Genomic DNA, 14,390 nt, shown 5'->3' on the forward strand with positions numbered 1-14,390 from the left:
GGGCCATACAAAATCAAGGAGGTGTTAGGAAAAGGTTATTATAAAGTAACCGACCTGGATGGCACTGAGTTACCAAGGTCGTGGCATGCTTGTAATATGAAAAGGTACTACAGTTAGAAGCGAACTCTACTCCCTGATGTACTCTTTTCCCAGCTTCATGATTTTTTCCAAAAAAGGGTTTTTTCTGGAGAGGGGTTTTTAACGAGGCATCACAGTAGAGGCTAAGGGAAAATATGCTATCAAAACCCTTAGTAGCAAAAAGGTACCTTCCCGATTAATAAAGATCTTTTTTATCACTATATTTCTCTTAAATATCCTCCTCTATTTTTATAAGTCTTTCTACGAAACGCGCCGACTTAAGCTCGACAAAGCGTGAAAATCCCATGAACCGACCTAACATGGTCGTCAGGATAAAACGACGAGGTACAAGTCGGTGTAAAGAGGTTATATGAGTTGATCGTATTAAAACTCGGAAACTATCCGACTCTTAAGTCGAAAGGAAATCCGAGTAACGCAAACTCGAAAGAACTCCGAGTAAAAGAAAACCGAGTTCCGAGTAGATAAAAAGCGCATCACAAAAATAACCTAAGTCATAAAAGCTCACTATAGCAAAGTTGAGTATAAAGGATAACAAAAGAGATATAAAAGCCTGAAAAAGTTTAAAGTTTGCAGACAAGCCTTTGCACGAAAAAGGCTCAAGAAAACAATGCAAGCTAACAAAAGGTTTTTTCAAAAAGATCAAACATATCTCGAAGCAGAAAAGCATGTACACGCGCAAAGTAACTCAAACCCTTATCCAAAAAAGGGTGCACCTACTTTGATTAGAAAACCCTTATCCAAAAAAGGGCATTTATTTTGTTTAAAACCCTTATCCAAAAAAGGCAACAAACAGAATATTTTGTTTACGGCCTTAAAAGGCCAGAAGCAAATTGTTCACAACCACCAGCAAATAAATAGAAGTTAAAAAAAAAAGGGGGACCCACAGGCCGGGCCCCCATATAGCCACAAAAATAAAAAAGTCATTTCTTGGACGGAGTAGATGAATCACCACCACCAGGACCGGGAGGAGGAGCCAAAGAGGAAGTCGGAACGAGGGTTGAAGAACTCGGAGAGTCTTTGGAATGAGGAGGAGACTCTATAATCCTCTGCCCCCGAGTCTTAAGGTCTGACTCGGAAAAGACCTTGGGAGCAGGAGGATCAACAATGGCACCATTAATCACCACTTTGTCAGGATGTAGTGGAGAAAGATCCAAGTCGGGGGCTATAACCCTGACCTGCTCCAGGAAAATTCTCCAAGACTCCTCGGCGCCATCAGCGATAGAGTCCTCCAAGTCAGCATAAGCATTCCGAGAGTTCATCAAATCCTTCTTCACCTCCACCATATCTTTAAATAGGCTTTGGGCCTTGCCACCCCCGGACCTAGTCCGGGACTTTGCCTTAGCTTCCTGGACCCTTTGGTAAGCCTCCTGAGCATTCTTTTTCGCCATATCTACAAAAGAAACAATCAAATCACAAGTCGGTAAAAGACAAGTCGGCAAAAAAGAAGTCGGTGAAATACAACTCGGAAATAGGAAATGCATGAGCTACCTATGCAAGATTGAACAAAAGTCGACGTCCCCTGAAGGATTTTTCTCGTATCTAGGTATGGGGTCCTCCCCCATGCTTCTCGGAAAAACCCCACAATGGCCGCCTCCACCTCGTCTAGGTCATCTAAACCAACCTTTTCACAAGGGGTGGCCGGCAGCCAATAAAGGGGAAAGCGGGGGGAGAAATGCTCGTCTAGAAAAAAGGGGTGGTGACCCTCTACAGCTTGAACCTTGAAGAAGAAGTTTTTGAAGTCGTGGAAGGATTCGTCAAATAGGGTGAAAATCCTCCGACCTTGAATGGCTCGGAAGGATACCCATTGTTGTTTGTTATTTAGCCCACTAAAGGGCTTAGTCATATGGAAAAGATAAAGGAAGATTCTCAAGGAAGTCGGGAAGTCCAGAGCATGGCTTATAAACTGGTAAATCTTCAAGAAACCCCAGGAATTGGGATGGAGTTGAGTAGGGGCAACCTTACAGTGGTGCAAAACGGATATTTCGAAATCAGAGAAAGGAAGAAAAACACCCAAACGGGTGATCATACATTCATACATGAAGAAAAAATGAGGGGCCGCCTCATTAGCTCTCCCAAAACAGACCCGGTCTTCAGGACCCGGGATTATCAGTTCATATTTGGGCTCATCCTCGTCCGAAGTACAGAGCCTATGATGAGTACGAAGGTGGGTGATAAACTCAGCGTCAACCAACGGTTCCTCCCCAAGGACCGTATCGTCAACCCACTGAGAAAGAATGTCTACAGAAGCCATTTTTTATAAAGAAGAAAATGGCAGAAAACCTACAAAAAGGAAAAAGAAAAAGAAAATCAAAAAATACGGCCACTAAAGAAGAGAGATTCGAAATCAGAATCTACAGGTCAACCTATCTACTCGCAAAACAAAACATGCAAACATAAAGCATGACATGGAAAAAGCAAAACTAACCTTTATCCAAAAAGGGGAGGTTGGTGAAGGGCAGAGTCTTCAAACGCAAGGATGCAATACAAACAAGATAAAGAGAAAGTTTGAAAGATTGCAGAAACGGAAAATGGAAAGAGAGGGAAAGTATTTATAAAAAGGGCAAAGGGGCATAATGGTAAAAAGCGAAGCAGTCATTAATGAGACTGCACCGTTACCAAAGCCCTCAATCCCTAAATGATCCCTCAACGGACACGACGTTCGAATTGACGTAACTGTCAGAAACCAAAAGTCGCGAAAATCACGTCGGTTCCCAAGATCCGTGTTCTTTCAAACAAGTCGACTACGCACCCGAGTTGAATACTTGAACCCAAACTTTAAAGAAAAATTTGGGCTCAAGTAGGGCCATCTCTATAAATACACTGACACTCCCTCATGTATCTCTAAGTCCAATACTCTCTAAGACCTGCTTACACTCTTGCTAACTTAGGCATCGGAGTGTCTTTGCAGGTACCCCCCCATTCCCTCGCGAGCACAAGTCGGACGGAGCCTCCCGAGTTGCGGACCTTTCCGGAGTTCTCCTCCATCACACACTTGGGCCGCCAAACGCCATCCATATTATTAATCTCCGGTTACCTACCGTAACACATAGCATCATTGTGATTGGATATTTGTAATGTATGTTGATTGTTGAACCCGAAAAATACATGGATTTTATTGAATGAAAAGGAAAATCCTTTTCATTTGTCACCACTTTGAACTATCAAACCCATTGCCGTTCTCAAAAATTTATTTGTGGGACTCAGTTAATGCATGAAATAAATCTTTCATTTTATATTTGAATTGAATTGTGACAATTAACTTATCAGATTATTTCTATTCTTATGAAAGTATAGAATTTATAAATACTTGTATAATTTTAAAACAAATCTTATGCATATTCTAAAATTTATTTTATAATGATTTTTTAGGATAGAATTTTCTAAATTAAACATAGTTGTGAAATTCGGAACTAATAACTAATTTCTAAAACGTTTTTTTTTGGTGACTAATTTCTAAAACGTTTAATTCAGTTTTGTGGGCGTTCTGATAATTTTATAATTGAAATGAATTTTATTTCTTTAAAGAATCCTTTTAAAAAAAAAAGGATAATTTTGGAAGGAAAAAAAGAAGTGTGTTTTTGGAGAAGGTCAACACGGCTGCGTTTTGAGGACGCTGAGAATATGCAAGGCTGAGAGAGCTGTTTATAACGAACTTTTGTGAAGCGCGCTTCTAGACACTTCTGTTTTCTGTTGGCCTCTTCTTATATACGCGAGTCCCCTTTATATCTATCTATATAGAGATTTAGAGAAGAAGAAGAAGAAGAAGTAGGAGGATTGCGATTTGGGAGGGAAGTGAAGAGAGAAGAAAGGATGTCGTACTTGCTGCCGCACTTGCACTCCGGTTGGGCGGTGGATCAGGCCATTCTCTCCGAGGAAGAACGCGTTGTGGTCATCCGCTTCGGCCATGACTGGGACGACACCTGCATGCAGGTTCGTAACCCTAAACCCTACTCTCTCATTTTCATTCATGCTTGAGGGATTCATTCATTTATCTCTATAATTATAATATCCTATTTGCAATTTTATCTCTTGCCTTCTTGTATTGTTTTGAAGGTTGCTGATGGGAAGCTTTTAAATTAAGAGGTAGATCACACTGCTTACCCTTTCATTTCATCTATTACTATGCGATTAACGCCTTTTGAAAATTCAGATGGATGAAGTGCTGGCGGCGGTTGCGGAGACCATAAAGAGTTTTGCGGTGATATACCTGGTGGACATCACGGAGGTGCCGGATTTCAACACCATGTACGAGCTCTATGATCCATGCACAGTCATGTTCTTCTTCAGGAACAAGCACATCATGATCGATCTTGGCACCGGTAACAACAACAAGATCAATTGGGCACTCAAGGATAAGCAGGAGTTCATTGACATCGTTGAGACTGTGTACAGGGGTGCCAGGAAGGGACGTGGTCTTGTTATTTCTCCTAAGGATTACTCCACCAAGTACCGCTACTGATTGCTACTTGTTCTTCTCTTTGATTTCATGCGCTTGAAAATCTTTATTCTGTTATTGTAAACCCTTAACTCATTAGCCTTGTATTTTGATTAGCTGAATAGAAACTAGAAATTGATCCTGTGGCCTTGGCCATTGTCTGAGCCCTATTTAATGGTTGAATGTTAGTGAGACATGTACTTTATTCACGGATTCTGATGATAAACATATCAAGTGAGTTCTTATTAACTCTTTCTTCATTGTTGTTAATAATAATCTTCCAAGCTTTGGCTCATGCACCCTTTATTGCTAAATAAGTAAATATACAATTTTACATCATAAACAATATACTTCTATTAATATTAAATTATTCATAGATGTGCTTTATTTGAAAATAAATTCAGCAGAATACTATTTTTTCACCATTTGGTAATTTAGGGTGTTAGAATGTAGTTGTACATAGCTTAGTGGAGAGAGATTAATTGTTATTTCCCCTTATTATGATGAGAAAGTTATATACAACATGAAACTCTTACAATAAAATATAAACCAAAAAAGCTCTAAAACTACTCTTACGTTGGCTTTATTTATATTTTATTGGAAAGGAACTGGAGCACCCTGTTTCTTGTTCACTATTGCCATTGCCTTGTAGCGGGTACCCATGCCAATTGGAATACAATCATCTGAACCTTCCCAAAAGGGTGCTTCACCATCACCTACAAGGCGCCAATAACCTGTCCTCAAAGATTCAGCCTGCTCCTCTGTGCAGTTCTGAAGCAGTGCTTCAACACGGAAATTTATTCCAAGGTTTCCAAGAAACTGAGATTGAGTAATTGGCCCATGTACAGACACCTCTCCTGCATTGATATATTATTAAATTAGTTGGAAACTGATATTTAGTTTTTGAGCAAATGTATGCACTCCTCCTAGAATCGTGAGGAAATGCAAAAAACACCTGAAGCTTCCTCTGCAGAATGTCTGATTGATGCAAAATCAACGTAGGCACTAAGATCAGCAGATCCAGGATTATCTAGTATGTCGACAAACTGGTGTTTCCGTATCGCCTGCATAAATTCATAAATCCATTGAACAATGTATTCACCAAACACATCAATTAAAGAGAATTTCTAAGTAGGGAGAGATATTAACCTGGAGACTGTCTGAGATGACTCCGTCCAAGCCATAGTCAATGATCAAAGCGCCACCGCCATCGGAACTTATCCTATTGACAATGGTCTCAGTTAACTCCATAGCTTTGGGGCAAACTTCAATTTGATTAAGTTTTGATATCTCCTCAGTTGTTGCCCACTTGCACCGCTTCAATAGATACAGAGTAGCAGGTGTAGGCTGTGGAGATAGAACAAAACGAAACCTGTCCATAAAATGTAAAAAGGTATCAATTTGTCTAAACCAAGCATAGACAAAATTAGATTAAACTGAAACACTCACGATGAATCTTCAGCGACATCGACCATTTTCTCACACCAGCCACGAGATGCTCTCTGTTCATTGAAAAGAAAATCACACTATAGAAATATGATGCCAATAAAATGGAAAGCAGAAAGGTTGAAATAATGTCAAAATGACAAATAGCCAAAACACAGTGGAAGATAAATGGAAGAAGTCCTTGGTTTGAATTCATCTAAGCAACACGAGCATACTATTACCTGAAATTGATGGATAGGTAGGGCATCAAAGAACTCGTGTGCAATGATAATTGTTGGCACTGCCAATCAAAGGAAGAGCATGGTCATGACATTCTTTGAATATAGTATAACAATACAATATCTATGTTATTGCACAACATAACATACATCCTGAAGGAACCTGTTCCAGCAAGGTATGCCATGAAACAGTAGTACCAGCCAATGAGCTGATGGTTCTTTTAACAGTATCTTGGGCTTCATTCTCTTCGTCAACACATTTCAACTTTTGGTGCTGAAGCTTCTGTAGTGCTGGACTACATTCCACCAGGTGTACATTCAATGACTTTGTGAAATTCTTAAATTTTGAAGCACCCTATAGGATGTTGAAACTTTGCTAATCACAATGATATCTTGTCTTTAAATGCACAATTAACAGTATAACCAAAAGATCCAGAAACTTGAATAGAGGTTCCAATATAAAGCATATCAACATTGTGTGGTTTCATACCCGAAGAAGATCAGCCATAAGAGTTCCTCGACCTGGACCAAGTTCAATCAGATTTACTCTTTCGGGTTGCCCCATTTGCTCCCATAGACACATCACCCAGACACCAACCATCTGATTTTTACATAAACAAGATCAAAATAATCAAATTCGAGACTTCACCTAAACCCTGGAGGTTAGATAAACATTAATCATAAAACTCAACTCATAAGCTCATAAAAGTTTAGTCTCAAGATGGTAAAGTTAGCTTCTGGACCTAAATTTGCACCCTTGAACAGGACATTAGAATCCATCTACCAAGCTATGAAAATGGAAAACACAATAGAACTAGAGTTCATGGCTCATAAAAGAAAAATTGAACTTACCTCACCAAACATCTGGCTTACTTCAGGAGAGGTTATAAAATCACCTTCTGCTCCAAAAACATCTCGATTGATGTAGTAGCCAGCTTTAGGATTCGTCAGAACTTCTGACATGTACTCACCTACTGAGATTGGGCCTCCACGAAACTGGGAATTCAACAATAATAAGCACCAAGCCACAAGCATTTATTAAAGCTGAATATTTCAATACTACCATAAGGGTTTAAAAGGGGGAAAATAGTTTTTTTTTTTTTTAAATATGATATAAAATTGAATTCAAAACTATTAGTTATAGATTGTCAAGTTCAATGATAGGATATAAAGTTTACAACTTTTAACATACTACAATGATAGAATCCAATTCAAGCAAGGAAGGGAAGAAAAAGGTGAACCTTGATGATCCCTTTGAGGTGCTTGACGAGGTCAGGATCCGAATTGGGCGTGTGGGAATGGTAGGAGAAGAAGAAGAAGAGGATGTGGCGGAGAAGAAGGAGAAGGGAGAAGAAAGCATGGAGCGTTTTGGCGATGGCAAGTAAGCATTGTTGGCTATGTAACTGCGATGGCGTAGAAGTTTTCTCAGCATTTTCGGTGCTCGTTTCTCTCTTCCCTTCGTCACAGTAACTTTGCTCAATGTTCAGGCCTCTCTGGCCTTCGCCTTTTTTGCACAGAATCGAAGCTTTCTCGATAATCTAATAAAACCAAGGTTGCCAAAACCGAACCGGTTAATAAATAGATTGAGTAACTGGTCATGGTTTAATGGTTTAATCACAGGGAGAGACGCGTAAAACGTCTTTCCGTAAAAACGCTTACGTGTCGCATTATTATTGGACGTATTAATGAATCGGTTATTTTTTAACTTTTTAACAAGAACAATATTAGGAGGCCAGTAATATTTGTGATTGATAGCCATCAATGATGATTTAATGGTGTGAGATTAGTGTGAAATTTTATCCAATGGCTCACCTTTCTCTGTTGGTTACATGCTAACCAAAATGCAATAAAATTGTTGGCTTCCTAAACTTTTTCTTTTAACAAATTAGAATAAAATTGATTTTTTATAACAATAAAAATAAATCTAATTTTTTAGACATTTAATTGTATTTTTAAATTTTTAGAGATTTTAATGTCTACAAAACAAAAAGTTAGGGATATATTTATTTTTTTATCAAAAAATTTAAAAATATTCGGTTTAAATTATGTAATTCGATTGAATCAAATTGGGTCTAATAATTATAATACAAACAATTGAGTTTATTATTGTTGCTATAATAAACCAATTTTGTTTTGGTTTGTTAAAAAATATATTATTAATCGATTTAATAAAAATATCCAATAATAACATAACATATATAAATATCTTACAAAAATATTTTTAGTATCTTTGTTTATTAAAGTAGTCTACTTAAGATAATCAGATGGTAATGATTTAATTAAATATAAAATACAATTATTAAAAATATAAATAAATGTTCAAACATTTAAATTTAATAATTTATATAACAATAAAATTCAAAATTTCACTATTCAACATAATAAACTGTAATTGTTGGGCAACACATATTTGTGTTTGTTGATAATTGTTTTACATCCCTCTTCAAAACAAAATTAAGTTTTTTAACAATTTATGACAATGATCAAAACAATTTATCATGTTTAGACTAATTTTTAGAGGTAGCTAGGCAAATTCTATACTTAAAAGATCAGATCAAACTCATAATCACAGCATCAATTCAGAAAGATCAATATCCATAGTTCTCTTCAGCTGTTATTTGGTAATTAACATGCAAATAATAAGTATTAAGAGTCCGTTTGAGAAATAGTAGAAGTTACTTTTTTTTTTATTATGAAAAGTCACCATTTGTGTGTTTGACATCATTTTAAAAAAAGTTTTTAATTTTTCTAAAAGTTAATTTATAACTTTTTGAAGAAGTAAAAATACTCGATAAGTCATTCTACCACTTCTTTAAAAAAAATTTAATTTCAAAACAAAAAAATTTAATTTCAAAACAAAAAAATCTACTTTCCTTCTTGATTTTGTGAAAAATACTAATCTTTCACTACCATTTTCACTCAAAGTCTACTAGAAGCACTAACTTTCTACCATCATTCCACCATCATTCTCATGCAATGTTCCAAGCCTCACTATTTTCACATAATGATTCATCTGATGGAAGTATTGATCCTCTACCACCATTTTTATTTTCAGACAATATTACATCTGACTACATATATTCCTTCTAAGTATTTTTTTTATCATTTTATCACTATTTTTTATTATTAAATTTGTATTTAACTGTGGTATGAGCTTTCAGTTTTAATTTTATTTTTTTCACAAATGATTTTATAGCTTGCTATTATTTTCATAGTTAATTATAACAAGTTTTTGACCTTAATAAAAGAGGAGGGAGTTCTAATAGGAGTAAAATAAAAAAACACCAACATAATATACATTGACACACATTTTATAATTATTTTTTATTTTCACCTACCATATCATACACAATATTAGTGATTAGGTTAGGTAAAATCAACATTCAATATTGGAAAGTATTTGTTATCATCGTTATTTTAATATTCATTCTCTTTTGTAAATAAAAATTATTTTTTGAGTTATTTATGCAAACACTATAACTTTAAAAATCCAAATACAAAATAATTTATCTATAAACTGTTATTAATAAAAATTATTATGCTTTAAACTCTTCTTTCAAAAGAACTTATTTAAATTATTTATCTTAACTGGACTTAAGTAATTCTAAATATACAAATCAAAACAATGATCAAGACAATGCTTGTCGGCCTTTCCAGTTTTTCCAAATAGTGCTTAACAATGATGTTAGTTCTTAACTATATTGTTGATCAAAATAATGCTTTTCCTTTATATTTTGATTTAAAAAAAATGGATTTTCACAATTATTTTTGATAAAACAAATCTTTAAATATTTATTTTGTAATTTGATAAAATGACCATAGTGATAGGTTAATAATTTTGTCATTTTGTGAAACAAAACAAATATTTAAAAAATTTATTTTATCAAAAACAAATATAAAGATTTATTTTGTTAAAATTAAAGTTTTTAAAGTGTCAAAATAATTATTTACTCCACTAAAATGTACCACACTATTTTTCATTTTAATTTTACTAAAGCATAAATTACTATTTGATCCCATTTGACAAATGAAGATAATTTTATATTTTTCTCAACATTATTATTTTTTTGAGTTTTGTTATTCGAACATAGTTAATTTTTAGAATATATGTGACGTTATTAATTCTAAACATATGATGCTTTCGTTAATTACTTCTTTCTCATTTTTTTTAATTAATTTTTTGAAAATTATTTTAATAAGTATAAAGTCTATTTTAATTTAGAGAAATGTAAATAATATTAAAAATTGTATGGCTAGAGCAATTATTTTTTATACGGACATTCATTCGAATTTGAGCCAATTATAAAATGAGTTTCAATGTCTAATAAATTTAAATATAAATCTAGCCAATTAATTTAGTTTTATCTTTTTTTTTTGCTATTTTAATTTCTAATTAAGGAAAAATAGCATTTAACCCTAAAAGAAAGGTTAGAACAAAATAAAATAAAAATTGATTTCGGTTGAAATTGAGAATTGTATTGAATTGGTGATGAATCTCACACATTAACGCGTAAAACCAAAACGTTAAGCAACACAAACAGAAACTTCCTCTAACGAAGCAAAGCAATTTCCTTTCATTCTCAATTACCCAAAACACGTTCTCCCCACTCTTCTTCAATTTTCCTCACTCCAAATTCAACACACAAAATCCCCAAACCCTACTTTCACCACCACCACCACTCACCGCCGCAGCCACCATGGTCCCACCGGCGGTGCAATCGCCGAACCCACAACTAACCCAGCAGTTCCTAAGCTCTGTCCTCTCGCAGCGTGGCCCCGCCGCCCTCCCTTACTCCGAAGACACAAAGTGGCTGATCCGGCAGCACCTCGTCGCCGTCACCACCACGTATCCCTCCCTTGAGCCTAAGACCGCCACCTTCACACACAACGACGGCCGCTCCGTCAATCTCCTCCAAGCCGACGGCACAATCCCGATGTCGTTTCAGGGCGTCACTTACAACATCCCCGTTCTCATCTGGCTCATGGAATCTTACCCTCGCCACGCGCCCTGCGTCTACGTTAACCCCACGCGCGACATGATCATCAAGCGCCCCCACCCTCACGTTAATCCCTCTGGCCTCGTCTCCGTCCCTTATTTGCAGAATTGGGTTTACCCTAGCTCCAATCTCGTCGATCTCGTTCGCGATTTGGGTGTTATCTTTGGCCGCGATCCTCCTCTTTATTCCCAGCGTAGGAACCCTCAACCTCCGCCACCTCAAAACCTAAATCCCAATTCAAATTTCGGATCTTTATCGAGTAATTCGGGGAATTCCCAATCTGGTTATGTCCAGCATCTTCAGCATCACCAGCACCCTGCTCCTGCTTCTCCTGCGAGGAATAATTATCCTCCATCACCTTATGGAAGCTTTGGTGGTGGTTCTTCTAGGGTTCAGAATTTGCCCCACACTGAGGATCCAACTGAGGTTTTTAAGAGGAATGCGGTTAATAAGATTGTGGAGATGGTTCATGGTGATGTTACTGCTTTGAGGAAGACCAGGGAGGCTGAGATGGAGGGTTTGTTTAGCTTGCAGGGTGTGTTGAAGCAGAGGGAGGAGGTTCTCAATAAGGGTTTGAAGGAGATGCAGGAGGAGATGGAGGGTTTGGAGCAGCAGTTGCAGATGGTTTTGATGAACACTGATGTTCTTGAAGGGTGGTTGAGGGATAACCAAGGGATGAGGTTCACACTTTATGCATTGGATAAGGCTGTTCAGGTTGGTTCCGTGCCTTTCGATCAGTACTTGAGGAGCGTGAGGGCGCTGTCGAGAGAGCAGTTCTTTCACCGGGCGACAGCCGCAAAAGTTAGAGCTGCTCAGTTGCAGGCTCAGGTTGCTAATATGGCTGTTAGGACACACCATTATGGCAGTTGATAGTTTTGGTTGGTTGTGCACAAGATGGTTCTTTTCGTTTGGCGAAATCCTTCTCCATATTGTGTTGTGCACTTGTGCTGGATACAGATTCCTATTTGTTGAAGTCAGTGATTGTAGCCTTTAGCATAAATTGGTAAGCCTTAGCCTTCAACAGCTTTCGGATTATTATTGAGCACAAAACTTGTTTGGGGAATGAGGCTGTATCGATGATCATTATACAGGCTTAATGGTATGATTTCCTTCGAAGACTTGGTTTAAGAGGTTTGTTACCTCAACTGTTTCATTGTTTAGAGCTAGAAATATACATGCTTAGTTTACTTCTTATTTATTTGTCTCACTTTTGTATTTTGGAATGGGTATATTATGATTCATATAATTTTTTGCCTTCATACACAGATATTAGGAAGTGTGTTCTTATATATAAAGAAAGAAAGAAAGAACGTGTTGAATAGAGGACCCATAATCATAATTCAATAGCTCTTTTCCATGGTTTTTCAGAATTTTGCATAAGCCATCAGAACTAACAAGTGCCTCCATATAGTTAATTAATTCTCCTCACATCACTATATGGACTTGTGAAGTACTCTTTAAAGAAAAAGGTTATGCTACGTTGAAGTTCAATAGCACTATTCGACACCAAACACTTCTGACACATGTATAGAAGCACAATTGTTATTAATTAATTGTATATTTAAATTATTTTTTAATTAATAAAACAAAGAGATTATGTGTTGATTATTAAAAACATACTGGTGTCGAAATGATGTTTATTACATGGGTCTATGTTTTGGGGGATTTGTTGAAGTTTATGAAGTTTTGGCAGGGAATAGGAGAAAAATTCATGTGTGGACGGTTAGCAGTTGGCAATTGCTTTTCAAAAGTAGCATATTAAACTAACGGGGAGTGCTAGGTAAACAATGACCATTTTGAACAACATGAACAACCACTAATCAAATAAGAATACAGTACACCCTAATTTAATGCTACTAATTAAATTTAAGATTAATTTACTCTTTTAACTCTATTAATTCACATTGTTCACACATTGTTCAAAAATGTTGTTGGTTACTTATACTTTTCCTAAACTATATTTTATTAGAGCTGAGAGACTTTGTTTAATCTAGCAATTTTGCATATGATGAAAGAAAAATAAGTTTGCATATTAAAATAGCATATAATAAGTCTAGTAATTTTGGATATAATGAAAGAAAAATAATCTTTCGCAAAAGGAATTGCATAGCCTCTTCTAGAGCTCTATCTCCAAAATTTGTCCTTGGTGGCATCTGTGAGTTCTATTTGGACTCCCCCCTCCCAAATTCAGTTAAGATTAAATGTGATGCTAGTTCTATGATGGTGATGACATTACGGGGTTTGGTCGTGTTATAAAAAAGTCTGATGGTTTGTGGCAAAGGGGCTGCTGTGGAACACGATCTGGAGAGGGCTCATCCTTGCCTGGGAGGCAGGTTACTGGGAAGTTACCTGCGAAAGAGACTGCCTAGAAGCTTTCCTCTTGATCCGAGACAGTCAAGCTCGGTTTTGCAGCTCTGATAATGAGCCGGTGTCCAAAATTCAGGATGTTCTGAAGTGGAATTGGAAGGCTGATGGTTTAGCAAAGCTTGCAACCCTGGATAGATTTCCTCATGTTGAGCTTATTGAGCCCTGGCAAGACCTCAGTGCTATGATGCAAAGGGGCCTAGCTGTTGTTCCTTAGTTCTGCTGTTCTTGTTTTTCTTTTCCGTCCTTGGACATGAAAAAGAAAAAAGAAACAAAAGTATTTGTTTTGAAAACGTTTAGAACCAGTCGAATGAAAAGAATTAGTTTCCTAATTTGAGCAATGTTGTTTTTTGTTAGTTATTTTGAATATAAAGGAAACGATTTATATATTCAAATAAGTTTTACCATTTCGTCTTTTTCTATATCTTTTCTGTAACTTGTCTTCTTTTATCCATTCATTATTACATTTGAATGAATTCTCCCTTTTCTTTTGCTGAAAATACATGAGTAATTACTAAAACAAAAGAAAAAGGTGAGGAGAATGAATATAATGTAAGGGTTTATTGCAGCACCGAATAAAAAATAAACTTGAATGGTAATGTAAGGAGAAAATAAATACTTATACAACAATGATTATGGGATGTTATAGAATTGTAAGATGTTAACTACTTATTTATGTGATATACTGAAAATTGTATGTTTTTAAATTTTAATTACTGTTTGGTGTCGACTCCCTTCATGTTAGTTTTATAGGATTCGAAAATAGTGGTTACTGGATCATGTAGGAGAGTGTTTGGAGTATTTTTCTAAAATTTTGATTATTGCTCTTTC

At 36.2% G+C, this 14,390-nt stretch overlaps 3 protein-coding genes across 4 annotated transcripts; 2 read left to right on the forward strand and 1 right to left on the reverse strand.

Moving 5' to 3' along the window:
• Positions 1–3,769: 3,769 nt before the first annotated feature.
• LOC107477205 (thioredoxin-like protein YLS8) lies at positions 3,770–4,794 on the forward strand. Of its 2 annotated transcripts, XM_021137513.2 has the most exons (3): positions 3,782–4,029; positions 4,153–4,182; positions 4,250–4,794. In XM_021137513.2, the coding sequence occupies exon 3, from the start codon at positions 4,250–4,252 to the stop codon at positions 4,556–4,558; it is 309 nt and encodes a 102-aa protein (XP_020993172.1). In that variant the 5' UTR covers positions 3,782–4,029; positions 4,153–4,182; the 3' UTR covers positions 4,559–4,794. The 2 variants fall into 2 exon arrangements, with proteins under 2 accessions (XP_015952676.1, XP_020993172.1); XM_016097190.3 differs by lacking the exon at positions 4,153–4,182 and having other exon boundaries at positions 3,770–4,029.
• Positions 4,795–4,911: 117 nt separating this feature from the next.
• On the reverse strand, positions 4,912–7,728 carry LOC107477204 (uncharacterized). Its single transcript, XM_016097189.3, has 9 exons — positions 7,440–7,728; positions 7,051–7,194; positions 6,689–6,799; positions 6,349–6,553; positions 6,202–6,260; positions 5,984–6,036; positions 5,684–5,906; positions 5,490–5,598; positions 4,912–5,391 (listed from the first exon to the last, which is right to left on the reverse strand). The coding sequence occupies exons 2-9, from the start codon at positions 7,159–7,161 to the stop codon at positions 5,129–5,131; spliced, it is 1,134 nt and encodes a 377-aa protein (XP_015952675.2). The 5' UTR covers positions 7,162–7,194; positions 7,440–7,728; the 3' UTR covers positions 4,912–5,128.
• Positions 7,729–10,696: 2,968 nt separating this feature from the next.
• LOC107477203 (protein ELC) lies at positions 10,697–13,966 on the forward strand. Its single transcript, XM_016097188.3, has one exon. It carries the CDS (start codon positions 10,896–10,898, stop codon positions 12,063–12,065), a length of 1,170 nt encoding a protein of 389 aa, XP_015952674.1. The 5' UTR covers positions 10,697–10,895; the 3' UTR covers positions 12,066–13,966.
• Positions 13,967–14,390: the final 424 nt, after the last annotated feature.

This window comes from Arachis duranensis, chromosome 3, assembly GCF_000817695.3.
Source record: "Arachis duranensis cultivar V14167 chromosome 3, aradu.V14167.gnm2.J7QH, whole genome shotgun sequence".
NCBI classification, from domain to species: domain Eukaryota; kingdom Viridiplantae; phylum Streptophyta; class Magnoliopsida; order Fabales; family Fabaceae; genus Arachis; species Arachis duranensis.

Excerpts from the sequence above, each read along its gene's own strand:
- LOC107477205 (XM_016097190.3), top strand. The coding sequence starts at position 3,910 with ATGTCGTACTTGCTGCCGCACTTGCACTCCGGTTGGGCGGTGGATCAG. Across the intron at positions 4,030-4,249 it reads GGGACGACACCTGCATGCAG|ATGGATGAAGTGCTGGCGGC; the intron begins GTTCGTAACCCT and ends TTGAAAATTCAG.
- LOC107477204 (XM_016097189.3), bottom strand. The coding sequence starts at position 7,161 with ATGTCAGAAGTTCTGACGAATCCTAAAGCTGGCTACTACATCAATCGA. Across the intron at positions 5,907-5,983 it reads GATGTCGCTGAAGATTCATC|GTTTCGTTTTGTTCTATCTC; the intron begins GTGAGTGTTTCA and ends TTTTATGGACAG. Across the intron at positions 5,392-5,489 it reads TTCTGCAGAGGAAGCTTCAG|GAGAGGTGTCTGTACATGGG; the intron begins GTGTTTTTTGCA and ends ATATCAATGCAG.
- LOC107477203 (XM_016097188.3), top strand. The coding sequence starts at position 10,896 with ATGGTCCCACCGGCGGTGCAATCGCCGAACCCACAACTAACCCAGCAG.